Raw genomic sequence first — 14,835 nt, 5'->3', positions numbered from 1 at the left:
AAAACTGGCGGCATGACGAGCTGCAATGTTCTTAGGCAATGCAGTCAGTCAAGGTATTCATATTACATTGGTAATAATGTAAAGACTTAAATAAAATGAGCAATGATCTAATTTCATGTATTTCTATGCAGCTGTCACACTCGGGTCGGGAGAGTCGCCAGTTACCATATTGATTTTGGTTCCCTTGCGGAAAAGGTCTGTTCGACCTAGAAATGCGTTGGAAATAGTGATGAGCGATCGTGCTGGGATAAGGTGTTATCTGAGCATGCTCGGGTGCTAACCGAGTGTCTTCGGCGTGCTCGAATAATATGTTTGAGCCCCCGCGGCTGCATGTCTCGCGGCTGTTTAACAGCCACAATACATTCAGGTATTGTCTAACAAACAGGAAATCCCTGCATGTGTTGCTGCTGTCGAGCAGCTGTGAGACATGCAGCTGCGGGGACTTGAACATATTATTCGAGAACGCCGAAGACACTCAGTTAGCACCCGAGCATGCTCAGATAACACCTTATCCCAGCACGTTCGCTCGTCATAACTAGTTGGAAAAAACTGCAACATATTTCTATTAATCTTTTTAATCTTATTAATCTTATTAATCTGAGATGGGGGACATCTTTCCCTCATCTCACGTGACCCCCCCCAACGAACCTATCCATTACAGTAAATGGCTGCCCACTCTCCCCAGTCCCACAAGCTCGCTGCCTCGGAGTAATCCTTGACGCTGATCTCTCCTTCAAACCACATATCCAAGCCCTTTCCACTTCCTGCCGACTTCAACTCAAAAATATTTCACAAATCCATTCATTCCTCAACCAAAAATCTGCAAAAACCCTAGTCCATGCCCTCATCATCTCTCGCCTTGACTACTGCAACCTCCTGCTCAGTGGCCTCCCCTCGAACACTCTCGCACCCCTCCAATCTATTCTAAACTCTGCTGCCCGACTAATCCACCTGTCCCCCCGCTATTCCCACCTTCTCCCCTCTGTCAATCCCTTCACTGGCTCCCCATTGCCCAGAGACTCCAGTACAAAACCCTAACCATGACATACAAAGCCATCCACAACCTGTCTCCTCCATACATCTGTGACCTCGTCTCCCGGTACTTTCCCGCACGCAACCTCCGATCCTCACAAGATCTCCTTCTCTACTCCCCTCTTATCTCCTCTTCCCACAATCGCATACAAGATTTCCCTCGCACATCACCCCTACTCTGGAACTCTCTACCACAACATATCAGACTCTCACCTACCATCGAATCCTTCAAAAAGAGCCTGAAGACCCACTTCTTCCGACAAGCCTATAACCTGTAGTAACCACCGATCGACCAAACCGCTGCATGACCAGCTCTACCCTCACCTACTGTATTCTCACCCATCCCTTGTAGATTGTGAGCCCTCGTGGGCAGGGTCCTCTCTCCTCCTGTACCAGTTATGACTTGTATTGTTTAACATTATTGTACTTGTTTTTATTATGTATACCCCTCCTTACATGTAAAGCGCCATGGAATAAATGGCGCTATAACAATAAATAATAATAATCTGATTCCTGTGAATTCTTCACCAGAAGCGCAGTGGACCCGCAACTCTCCCTTTGGTATACTTCCAGTAGGTGGCACTAGAGACCCTGTTCTCTTCCTATGACATTATTTGCAGGTATCAAACTCTTAGCACATTGGTTTTCAATACACAGAAGAGTGGTGAAGAAAAAGATAAACAGAATGCAGTAGCTGGATACATCGTGGCTTCAGGATCATCTAGAATTCTTACCTGTTAGTGTCAGGTTACTATATGTGTTGGAAAATTGCTCTTTCAACAAAACTAGATGCATCTGAGCCGCTTTCTCCCTCTGCAGTTCCAGCATGGTATCTGGATGCTGGGCTATTTTGCATCCTTTCTGTTTGTCAAGAGAGATATCACTGCGGACGATATCTGTAAAAAGACAACATATATCATAATTCAATAATATATTAAGACACATACCAAAATTAATTCCTCGAAAATCCAGAAATGCAAAAAAATATATATTTTATATATAGAATTTCCTAGCCTTTATCTTCTCTGGATTTTTACAAATGAATACAGGATAAATGCTATGTGTGTAAGATTTAAGATACATTTTATATATTTTGGTCTCTGTAAAATTATTACTGGACCCAATTGAATTCTTTTATTATCCCAAAATCAATTTACTTATTTCTAAAGCAGGTGCAAATTGATTCCCAGAAGCCGGTCCAGTGATCATGTGAGTAATCTGTGGTCGCTACACGGGAGACCTGAGAACTGCCTCCTACCGCCTGGCATCCATGGCTCATCGCTTGATTATCCAGCCTGGTTAATAACAGAGGATCCTTGGATGCCAGATGCTAGGAGGCGGTTCTCAGGGCTCCCACCCAGCGGTCACAGATTACTGATGTGGATGACTGAGTCCTGTGAGTCAATTTGCACTAACTCTTATCACTCCTTATTATTATTATTATTATTATTATTATTATTATTAAAGCACCAATATATTCTGCAGTGCTGTAAAGAGATTTCGATCACAAACACTGGTAATTATGCCCAAAGTAAGATTGCCAGCTTGATTTTTTTTATTTCTGCTGGAAAACTTCATGGACAGCCAACATTTTGTACAGACACATTGGAAAACCATAATAAATCCATTATGACTACAAATTGCTAGCTATTCAACCTGTTCTAAGCCCAGGTGGCAAGTATTTTTATTGGTACAATTATACTGCGTCTTCAATAAAATGGCGCCGGAGTTCGCTGTATGCACTCATTGACTCCAGCGCCATTTTATTGAAATAATGTTCTACAATGTCAACACAGGGTGCACACATGCCAGCCATAGGGATAATGGTGATGGTCAAAGCGTGCACACTGCTATGTTGACGTTGTGATACAATTCTTCAATAAAATGATGCCTGAGTCAACGCGTGTGCATCCCGTGATATCCGGAACCATTTTGTTGAAGACACTGTGTCTGCGAATTTGCAAACACAGTGTCTTCAATAAAATGGCGCCATAGTGCGGTATGGGCACGCTCTGACTCCGGTGCCACACTGCACAGGCGCCGCCCATCTTGGCTTTGGACAGAAGGACACATCTTTTGTTACATATGATTTGATCTCATTCAGCATCAAAAAAGTCACGCATCAATTTTTTTTTTATGAACAGGGAACTATCTAGGAATTTCTTGATGTTTAGCTTCTTTCTATATAAGTTAATTGCAAGCCTCATTTATATTTCTTTATAGAAAAAAACATAAATGTTATAAGGAGATCCTGCCAGTATGCCGTCTAACCTCTTAAATCCTACGGTCAATAGATACCGCGGCAAGCAATTGGTTTTACAGATGGAGGGCGTTCCACTGGTGCCTTGTGATGCAAATATGAGGTGCCAATGCTTTATTAGCAGTATGATGCTGTGCATTATCTGAGCAATCAAACATAGAGGGACTTATAACGTAAAAGAAAAATAATACAGTTTAGTGAAAAAAAAATCCAAAGCAATAAAAAAAAATACACAAAATACAAACATTTCAAAACAGTTTTATTCTGCAAAATAAATCAAGAAAAGTAAAAAATTCTCTACAAATGCCATCGCCACATTCATAAAAACTTATAGTCTTATACTACACATTATTTCTTCCAAAAACATTAAGTGCTTTAAAAAGAAAATGCAAGAATTGCTATTTTTAATTTACTATCCCTCCAAAACAAAGGAGAACAATATAATCCATAGATTCTGTGTACTTCCAAATGGTATTAATGCAAATGTTTTGACTTTGGAAATAAAATGGAGATAAAACAAAATAAATATTGCTGTGTCCTTAAAGGAGTTGTCACCTTTAAAATAATGTTCTGCCCTGGCTGCAGTTTGTTAAAAAAAACAACAGACCTTGCTGCACTCACCTTCTTAAGGTCCACCGGCGAATCTCTGATGCTGCTTCCAGTGTCTGGGACTGACAGTGAGCTTAGTGTCTGCATATGTGCAGACTAAATGCCACCTCTTTTAACAAACTGCAGTTGAGGCAGAACAATGTCTGAAAGGAGCAACCTCTTTAAGGTTCAAACTTAGCTACACCCTTAAATGGAATTTTTCACCCATTTTTAGTGATATCATGTAAAGATATCATTCAATTCTGTGTCCCATAAGGATTCTATTAGGACTTTTGATTCCCCCTGACCCCGCACCTTTGATGCATAAATACCTTTTTTATCTTGGTTGGGGATGTATGGAAATCGCTGCGGTCCGGTCCGATGGGCATGGCTTATTCGCCTTCCCCCCCTCCTTGGCTTACTGAACGTAATCTTCATCTGTGAATATCACAGATGCCGTAGGTTTTCCGCGCATTGAAAAGGCCTCCGGCGCTTGTGCAGTATGCTTTGCCCAACTGCGGGCAAGGCATATAATCGGTACTGAGCAAGCGCCGGTATTTTCCAGTGCGGTCTAGGCCCCGGAAGTCTTCACATGCAGGACACACTTCTGGGGCATAGAGAGGGGGGAGAAGGCGAATAAGCCATGCCTATCGGACCGGACTGTGGCGATTTCCATACATCTCAACCAATAAAAAAAAGGTATTTATGCATCAAAGGTGCGGGGTCGGGCGGAATCAAAAGTCCTAATAGAATCCTTATGGGACACAGAATTGAATGATATCTTTACATGATATCACTAAAAATGGATGGCAGATTCCCTTTAAGGGATTAATAAAATATTAAAATTCATGGTCAAAAGTTAAAGATAAAACATAATTTCTTTCTTTTATTCAACTTCTAAAAAATTGCTAAATTTGTAAAATTAGTTTAGGGGACCAATTAATTTGCTATTTTTTAAGACACTTTCTGGCTTGTGGCATTTGATGTTTATTTTGCATAAAATGCTTCAAAAAGCAGCATGTGATTTATACTCTCTATTTTTTATTTTCACCTTTTTTGTGACTTTTTAGTGCAATAACCCACATGTTCTGCTAAAATGTTGTAACACTGGCACAAGAAATTACAGATATACATAAATTGCTCCAGGGGGGAGGACCCACAAAAATGTGGCAACTTTTTAAATAGTCGCAATTGATGAATTGGCCGAAAACCAAAACCCTGCCCAAAATGCCGAAAATAAAAAATATTAAAAAAAAACAACAAGTAAGCACATATAAAATAGACTATAAAAATACACAAAATAAAAGACAATTAAGGCACAAATAAAAAATAGGTGAAAAGCACCAAAAACTAGACACAAAAGGTGCAAATGTAATAATGAATTTGGCCCTTAGTGTAAAGAAGGACTGATGTGAAGTCTTTTGTGGAGACCACCTACCTATTGGTCAGGCAATTCTCCCTGGGAAAAGAGTATAGAGACAAATCCACAGACAGATGTTTGGTACTTCTTGCCCCTCATCAGTACAGAGCACCAGTAGAGAGAACTGCTATCTGTACCAATAGTGATGTTATCTGTACCCCCTCCATTATTGTATATACACTGCTCAAAAAATAAAGGGAACACTTAAACAACAAATTGTAACTGCAAGTCAATCACACTTCTGTCAACATGTCCAAGCAACACTGATTGTGAATCAATTTATCCTGCTGTTGTGTAAATAGAACAGAAAACAGGTAGAAATGATAGGCAATTATCAAGACCACCCCTATAAAGGAGTGGTTCTGCAGGAGGTGACCATAGACCATTTCTATGTTCTTATCCTTTTTGGCTGTTGTTTTGGTCACTTTTGCAGTTTGTCATTGCTCTCACCTCTAGAGGTAGCATGCGGCAATGTCTACAACTCACAGAAGTTGCTCAGGTAGTTCAGCTCATCCAGGTTGGCACATCAATGCGAGCTGTGGCAAAAACGGTAGCCGTGTCTGTCAGCACAGTGTCCAGAGCATGGAGCAGATACCAGGAGACAGGCCAGTACACCAGGAGATATGGAGGGAGCCGTAGGAGGGAAGCAACCCAGCAGCAGGACAGCTACCTTCTCCTTTGTGCAAGGAGGAACAGGAGGAGCAGTGCCAGAGCCCTGAAAAATGACCTCCAGCAAGCCACTAACATCCATGTGTCTCCTCAAATGGTCAGAAACCGACTCCACGAGGATGTTATGAGGACCTGAAGTCCACAAGTGGGTGTTGGGCTTACAGCCCAACACCGTGCATGGCGATTGGCAATTGCCAGAAAACACCAAGATTGGCAGATTCAAAATTAGCACCCTGTGCTCTTCATGGATGAGAGAAGGTTTACACTTAACACATGTGACATATGTGAGTCTGGAGAAAATAATAATAATCTTTATTTTTATATAGCGCTAACATATTCCGCAGCGCTTTACAGTTTGCACACATCATCATCACTGTCCCCGATGGGGCTCACAATCTAAATTCCCTATTAGTATGTCTTTGGAGATGCTGCGAAGAACGTTCTGCTGCCTGCAACATCTTCCAGTATGACCGGTTTGGAAGTGGGTCAGTAAAGGTGTCAGGTGGCATTTGTTTGGGGGCCGAACAGCCCTCCATGTGGTAGCCAGAGGTACCCTGATTGCCATTAGGTGCCGAGATCAGATCCTCAGACCCATTGTGAGCCCATATGCAGTTGCAGTGGGGCCAAGGTTTCTTCTGATGCATGACAATGCTTGGCCTCATGTGGCTGAAGTGTCAGCAGTTCCTGCATGATGAAGGCATTGATGCTATGGGCTGGCCTGCTCATTCCCCAGGCCTGAATCCAATCAACAAAGATTGGACATAACAGCTTATAAAAATCAAAATAAAAGTAATAATACCAAAATTCTATTCAACCATGTACCCAGAATAGTGGCAATACCAATAATGTATGCAAATACATCCAAGGATTGAATGGCAGACCATTCAGATTTATCAAACCAAAAAGAAACCACAGGACATGGAACGCCAACCAAGGTAATGAAAGGGACAAAGGAATAGTAGATACTAGAGTTGAGTGACTTTTGTTTTTTTAGGGTCGCGTTTCGTTTCGTGAAACCAGACTTTTCCAAAAGTCGGGTCGAGCAAGATCGTCCGATTATAGGGAAAAGTCGGGGTCGTCCCGAAACACGAAACCCAATGTAAGTCAATGGGGAATAAAAGTCGGCAGTGAGAGGAGGACAGGAAACACACCTACAGTGCCCATTTGAATGCCAAAAGCATCAATTCTTCTTACTTAAGCTTGTCAACCTTAATTAACTTCATAATACAAGTTACGCACTGAAAAATGGGGGTTATTTGGCTAAAGTTGTGGGGGGGTAGGGCTGGCTCCAGGTTTTCATGTGCCCTGGGCGAAAGAGCGCCCCTTTAACACATAATACCACAACTCATCATGCTCCGATACGGCAGAGAAATAGCGGTATAGTACAATGAAAAATACTTCACTTTGACGAGGCCCATCTATTTCTCCATACAGAATCATTGGTCCCATATAATGTTTGAAACAGTATATGATGAGCTCCACATAATGCTACAGTATATGTTGGTCCCCATGGATGAAGCTCCACTGTCTTATGGGCCCAAATAATGCTCCAAACATAATGGGCCCCATTTCTAATGCTCTAGTGTATAATGGGCCCTGTAAATGCTGCTCCAGTGTCTGATGTCCACCTTTGGAATGTTCCAGTGTATGGTGGGCACCATCTATCATTCTCCAGAGTATAGTGCTCCCCAAAAATTGCTGTCCCAACATTGAAAACAATCAAATAAGTCTCCTCGCTAGGGAATCCCTGTACTTGTCTGGACTCCTCGTCGTCCCCATCTTCCATCTCACTGCACAGTATTTCAACTTTGCAAGTGCTGTGATCCTGAGCAAGCAGGGGGGGGCCCACTCGTTGGCGACGGCACTGGCACAGACCCCTGATAGTACGGTGGTGTGTCTGATGGCGGGTGGGCCGAACCTGCACTTTCATCTGCAGCTTCCTCTTTGTCACCGTGTAAGATGGAACTTTATATGGGAAGGGTAACCTGAGTTTCATCAGGGTCAGATTCAGGCCGTGTAGCGTGTGAGGGGAATGTAGTGGTCTGGGTCAATGTACCAGCAGATTCATCGAGCAGTGGCTGGGCATCAGTGCACTTGTGTCGCCCCCAGGAGTACGGTCGCCACAGTGGCATTACCTTCTTCCTAGGGAGTGTGATGTCATGCTTGGGAGCAACGAACGATCTCTCTAGCAGGTTAACTGATTGGGCAGCGTTATTCCCACGAGTCATGACCCTCCAAACAGCGTTCATGAAGGCAAAGTGTTTGTTTTACGTGGGCAGTATGGTTGCAAAGCTGAACCTTAAAGGAATGTCCAGAAGGGCACCACCAGGAGTGGAGCCTACGGTTAAATTCGACTCCACCTGGGAAACCTCAACCATGCCAGCTACAGAACAGATGCACACATTGCAAGCTTAATTCCGTTAACGAACGAGACTCCGTCATGCCCCGCGGTCCGAGTCCGGCTTACTAGAGGGACACGTGAGGCTCTGGCACATGAGATTGGCCAATAACTGGTGTGTCATGCCATTACATGTCCGTGGCTGCATGTGCGCTACACTGAAAAGGCCAGCGTTTGTCGCTTACAGGTGCAGATAACCCGCTGAACAACTTTAGTGATGGGGATCACTGATGACAATTATTACCCGCGAACAATGATTTCCCAGTAAGTGCAGGTCAACCGCAGTTCCGGAATTAGGCCTAACCGTCATTCCTGAAAAAATGAAAAACTTACGTGTGCAAACCACAGGTGCTGTAGCTTGCTTAACAGCTCGCCAGCCGTTCTCACGCCCAGTATGGATTGCACGTGATTGCACAAAGGTTAGAAAGGGTAACGTACCCCCGGATAACATATATGGATAGCGTACACATTCAAAATATATGTCTGTACATCAGGAGGCAGGCTCAGACGGTGTTAGGCCCAGTATGGATTGCACGTGATTGCACAAAGGTCAGAAAGGGTACCGTATCCCCGGATAACATGTATGGATAGCGTACACATTCAAAATATATGTCTGTACATCAGGAGGCAGGCTCAGACGGTGTCAGGCACAGTATGGATTGCACGTGATTGCACAAAGGTTAGAAAGGGTACCGTATCCCTGGATAACATGTATGGATAGCGTACACATTCAAAATATATGTCTGTACATCAGGAGGCAGGCTCAGACGGTGTTAGGCCCAGTATGGATTGCACGTGATTGCACAAAGGTTAGAAAGGGTACCGTATCCCCGGATAACATGTATGGAAAGCGTACACATTCAAAATATATGTCTATACATCAGGAGGCAGGCTCAGACGGTGTTAGGCCCAGTATGGATTGCACGTGATTGCACAAAGGTTAGAAAGGGTACCGTATCCCCGGATAACATGTATGGATAGCGTACACATTCAAAATATATGTCTGTACATCAGGAGGCAGGCTCAGACGGTGTTAGGCCCAGTATGGATTGCACGTGATTGCACAAAGGTTAGAAAGGGTACCGTATCCCCGGATAACATGTATGGATAGCGTACACATTCAAAATATATGTCTGTACATCAGGAGGCAGGCTCAGACGGTGTTAGGCCCAGTATGGATTGCACGTGATTGCACAAAGGTTAGAAAGGGTACCGTATCCCCAGATAACATGTATGGATAGCGTACACATTCAAAATATATGTCTGTACATCAGGAGGCAGGCTCAGATGGTGTTAGGCCCAGTATGGATTGCACGTGATTGCACAAAGGTTAGAAAGGGTACCGTATCCCCGGATAACATGTATGGATAGCGTACACATTCAAAATATATGTCTGTACATCAGGAGGCAGGCTCAGACGGTGTTAGGCCCAGTATGGATTGCACGTGATTGCACAAAGGTTAGAAAGGGTACCGTATCCCCGGATAACATGTATGGATAGCGTACACATTCAAAATATATGTCTGTACATCAGGAGGCAGGCTCAGACGGTTTTAGGCCCAGTATGGATTGCACGTGATTGCACAAAGGTTAGAAAGGGTACCGTATCCCCGGATAACATGTATGGATAGCGTACACATTCAAAATATATGTCTGTACATCAGGAGGCAGGGTCAGACGGTGTCAGGCACAGTATGGATTTGACGGCCCAGATTACACAGCGGAGGAGCAGGGAGAGGTAAAGATTGCAAATGCTGGGGCCCTGCCCAAGCAAGGGGGGCCCACTCGTGGGCGTCGGTACTGGCACTGGGCCCCTCATAGTACGGCGGTGTGTCTGACGGCGGGTGTGCACCACCACCGTCAGAGACACTTGATTGCACTATGAGGGACCCTGTGCCAGTGCCCGCACCCAAGAGTCGGCCTACCCACCTGTCCAGGGCAACGGCACTCGCACGGTGTCATACGCTAGGTGGTGACCCCGGCCATGGGGGGGAGGCAGCACAGTTAGGGAGTTTTAGAAAGTGGCATATGTTGATGTTGGACATTCAGCTGATGCAAAAGGCGAAATAGGTGAAGTCCCAGGAAGAGGTGGACCAAAGCAAGCCATTTTTCTGTCACCCTATGTGTCATCAGGGGAAGGTGGGACAAAATCCTTGGAAACCCTTGCATGGTTCATTTTAATGAAGGTTAGATCATCCAAATTTTGGGTTGACAGACGGGTCCTTTTTTCTGTCAGGATTGATCCAGCTGCACTGAAGACTCTTTCCGATAGCACACTTGCAGCTGGGCAAGCGAGCTCCTGTAAGGCATATTGGGCCAATTCAGGCCAGGTGTCCAGTTTAGCGGCCCAATAGTCAAAGGGGAATGACCTGTGTGGGAGAACATCGATATGGGAGGAAAAGTAGTTTGTAACCATAGTTGACAACTGCTGTCTCCTGTCACTTTCCATCGATGCAGTATTACCAGTTGTGTGAGCGGTATTTGAAAAATCAGTCCACAACATTGTCATGAAACCCCTGTCTCCAACGCCACTTCTGCTGTGTGCACCACGATCACCTCTGCCAAGCTGCCCCCGGCCCGTACGGCTCGTGTGAGAACCATCGCCGCTGCTGTGTGCTGGGAATGCCTCAACAACCGATTTACCAGAGTTGCTTGTTTATTAGCCAATATTAGGTCAAGGTTCTCCTGTGGCATGATGTTTTGTAATTTGCCTTTATAGCGTGGATCCAGGATGCTGGCCAACCAGTAGTCGTCATCGTTCATCATTTTGGCAATGCGTGGGTCCCTTTTTAGGATCTGCAAGGCATAACCTGACATGTGGGCCAATGTTCCCGGTGTCAATGATGCACTGCGAGTGCTGGTTGGAGGAGCACTTTCTGGCAAATCCACATCCCTCCAGTCACGCACAAACCCTGTACCAGACCTTGCCACGCCAACATTTTCACTTGCCCCACGAGATGCATCCTCCTCCCCTAAGTAATCAACCCCATCATCCTCCTCCTCCTCCTCTTCTTCCTCCACCTCGTCCAGGAGAGGTCCCTGAGCAGAAAATGGCTGAATGTCATCAAGGATTCCCTCCTCCTCTTCCTCCTCATCAACATTGGCTGCAGACGCCTGCTCCTTAAGGTGCGTCAAAGTTTGCATGAGCAGACGCATAAGTGGGATGCTCATGCTTAGGATGGCGTCGTCTGCGCTTACCAGCCGTGTGCATTCCTCAAAACACTGAAGGACTTTACAGAGGTCTTTCAGCTTCGACCACTGCACACCTGTCAACTCCATGTCTGCTCTCAAAGTGCCTGGCCGTGTATCCTCCCACAAATGCATTATGGCCTGCCTCTGCTCGCACAGCCGCTCCACCATGTGCAGGGTGGAGTTCCACCTTGTTGCAATGTCGATAATGAGGCGGTGGTTGGGAAGGTGGAGCAATCGCTGCAGCTTCTGCATACGAACGGAGTGTACAGGCGACCGGCGGATGTGCGCGCACAGTCTTCGCACCTTCTGGAGCAGGGCTGTTAACTCCGGATAATTTTTGAGGAAGCACTGCACCACCAGGTTCAAGGTGTGAGCCAAGCAAGGTATATGGCTGAGTTTTGAAAGGGCTATGGCTGCCACAAAATTACGGCCGTTATCACTAACTACCTTGCCTGCCTCAAGATGTACACTGCCCAGCCATGACTCAGTTTGTTGCTTCAAGTACTCGGCCAGCACCTCGGCGGTGTGTCTGTTGCCCAAACACATCATCTGCAACACAGCCTGCTGACGCTTTCCACTAGCTGCTCGATAGGGGGAAACATTGTGTGCAACAGTGGCAGCTGCAGATGGAGTGCTCGTACGACTGCGCTCTGTGGACGAGCATTCGCTTCTGGAGGAGGAGGAGGGTCGAACGCCTACAGCCAACTGTTTCCTATACCGTGGGCTAGGCAGCACTGTCCCACCACCGCTGTCCCCTGTGGACCCTGCATCCACCACATTAACCCAGTGCGCAGTGAAGGACACGTAACGGCCCTGGCCATGCCGACTGGACCATGCATCAGTTGTGAGGTGCACCTTTCCGCTCACTGACTGCTTGAGTGCATGGACAATGCGGTCTTTCACATGATGGTGGAGGGCTGGGATGGCTTTGCGAGAGAAGAAGTGGTGACTGGGTAGGTCATAGCGTGGTACTGCATAGGCCATGAGTTCGCGGAAAGCTGTGCTTTCCACCAACCGAAAGGGCATCATCTCAAACGAGATTAGTTTGGCAATGTGGGCGTTCAAACCCAGTGTACGCGGATGAGAGACTGAGTACTTTCTTGACCTACTCATAGTGTCTGGGAGGGTGAGCTGGACTTGAGAGCTGCATATGGTGGAAGTAGCGGTGGACAGGGCGGACTGAGAGAGGGTTGATGATGGTGATGGAGTTGGTGTTCTTTCTGATGGCCTAGAATCAGTCTTTTGTTGATCTAACAGTGGGATTCCCTGACTGCTGTGGTCTTGCAACGACACCTCAACATTTGCTGCTGTGCTAACCGGTGGGCTTACAGTGGGGGAAACAATGTAGCGTTGCTGACTACCTTCGTTGTGATCAGTTGCACATGTGGCACTTCAGGTTTGGTGTTGTGTCCACGCTTGCAAGTGCATGCTGGTTAAATGTCTAAGCATGCAACTGGTATTCAAATTTTTCAGATTTTTCCCTCGGCTAAAGGTCTTTGCGCACTTCTTACAGATAACCTTGGCCTGATCATGAGGATTTTGGTCAAAAAAGTGCCACACTGCACTCTTCCTACTTTGGCAGACATTTTGCGGCCTAGCACGCTGTGATCTTTTGACCCTCTGGACAAGCTGTCCAGCAACTCTTTTGATGTTTGGAACCTGTCTTTGGAGTGCTCCGGGCCTGCCAGATAACAGCTGTTGCTATGTCGTTGTCTGCTGTGGATGCTCCTCATCTGAGCTATTGGAAGCAGCACCCTCTTCCCCCAATGGATGCCAATCTGGGTCAACAACTGGGTCATCCATCACCTCCTCTTCTATGTCATGTGCACCTTCCTCTGTGTCACCGTGTATGGTGGTATAGTGTGCGGGAAGGGGCACCTGAGTCTCATCAGGGTCAGAATCTGGCTCTGTACACTGCGAGGACAATGTAGTGCTCTGAGTGAATGTACCAGCAGAATCATCCATCAGCGGCTGTGCATCAGTGCACTCCATGTCAGATTCATCTTGGCCTGGGTAATTCACCATTTGACTTGATAATCCAGGCATGGTATGTGAAAACAGCTCCATGGAGTAATCAGTAGTATGGCCTGCGTCATCCTTCAATCTTGGTTGCGGTGAAGGACACAAGGAAAGGTGTGGTTCATGAACATGAGCCTCCAATGACGACTCAGTGCTTTTACTTTTTACAACTGAAGAAGAGGAGGCGATAGAGCTGGAGGCTGAGTCAGCAATGTAAGACAAAACTTTTTCCTGATGCTCTGGCTTTAAAAGCGGTTTGCCAACTCCTAGAAAACTAAGCGTTCGAGGCCTTATGTAGCCAGACGATGATGCAGGCTCAACACCTCCTGCATTCGGTGTTATTTTGCTCTTGCCACTACCATCAGATCCACCACCAACACCATCATTACCAGCTGCCAACCCCCGCCCAATTCCACGGCCTCTTCCACCAGCCTTCCTCATTTTTGGTAGAAATGTAGACAAAATCCAACAAACTATATAGTAATGTAAAACAAGGTACAAGGTGTCTATAGGACAGGGGAGATTTTGAATTTCTGCAGACACTTGTGGACACTGGACACTTTTGGATTGTGTGAGGCCCAATGAATATCTGAGCGCTATGTGACAGGCTCGATGGCACAGCTGTGACCAAAGTGACTAGAGGATAAGGGAGATTTTGAATTTCTGCACACACTTGTGGACACTGGACACTTTTGGATTGTGTGAGGCCCAATGAATATCTGAGCGCTATGTGACAGGCTCGATGGCACAGCTGTGACCAAAGTGACTAGAGCATAAGGGAGATTTTGAATTTCTGCAGACACTTGTGGACACTGGACACTTTTGGATTGTGTGAGGCCCACTGATATCTGAGCGCTATGTCACAGGCTCGATGGCACAGCTGTGACAAAAGTGACGAGAGGATAAGGGAGATTTTGAATTTCTGCACACACTTGTGGACACTGGACACTTTTGGATTGTGTGAGGCCCACTGATATCTGAGCGCTATGTGACAGGCTCGATGGCACAGCTGTGACAAAAGTGATGAGAGGATAAGGGAGATTTTGAATTTCTGCAGACACTTGTGGACACTGGACACTTTTGGATTGTGTGAGGCCCACTGATATCTGAGCGCTATGTCACAGGCTCGATGGCACAGCTGTGACAAAAGTGACGAGAGGATAAGGGAGATTTTGAATTTCTGCAGACACTTGTGGACACTGGACACTTTTGGATTGTGTGAGGCCCACTGATATCTGAGCGCTATGTCACAGGCTC

At 45.8% G+C, this 14,835-nt stretch overlaps 1 protein-coding gene across 2 annotated transcripts in view; it reads right to left on the bottom strand.

Moving 5' to 3' along the window:
• HPSE2 (heparanase 2 (inactive)) overlaps positions 1-14,835 on the bottom strand; it is a 564,230-nt gene that overhangs the window by 511,709 nt on the left and 37,686 nt on the right. For both annotated transcript variants that reach the window (XM_073552816.1, XM_073552817.1), the window contains exon 3: positions 1,767-1,928. In XM_073552816.1, coding sequence (XP_073408917.1) covers positions 1,767-1,928 — 162 coding nt within the window. The remainder of the gene's footprint in view (positions 1-1,766; positions 1,929-14,835) is intronic.

The sequence above is a fragment of the Dendrobates tinctorius genome, unplaced genomic scaffold (genome assembly GCF_039654945.1).
Source record: "Dendrobates tinctorius isolate UK_male_01 unplaced genomic scaffold, ASM3965494v1 ptg000196l, whole genome shotgun sequence".
Lineage (NCBI taxonomy): Eukaryota > Metazoa > Chordata > Amphibia > Anura > Dendrobatidae > Dendrobates > Dendrobates tinctorius.
This window is presented reverse-complemented; position numbering and strand designations above follow the sequence as displayed.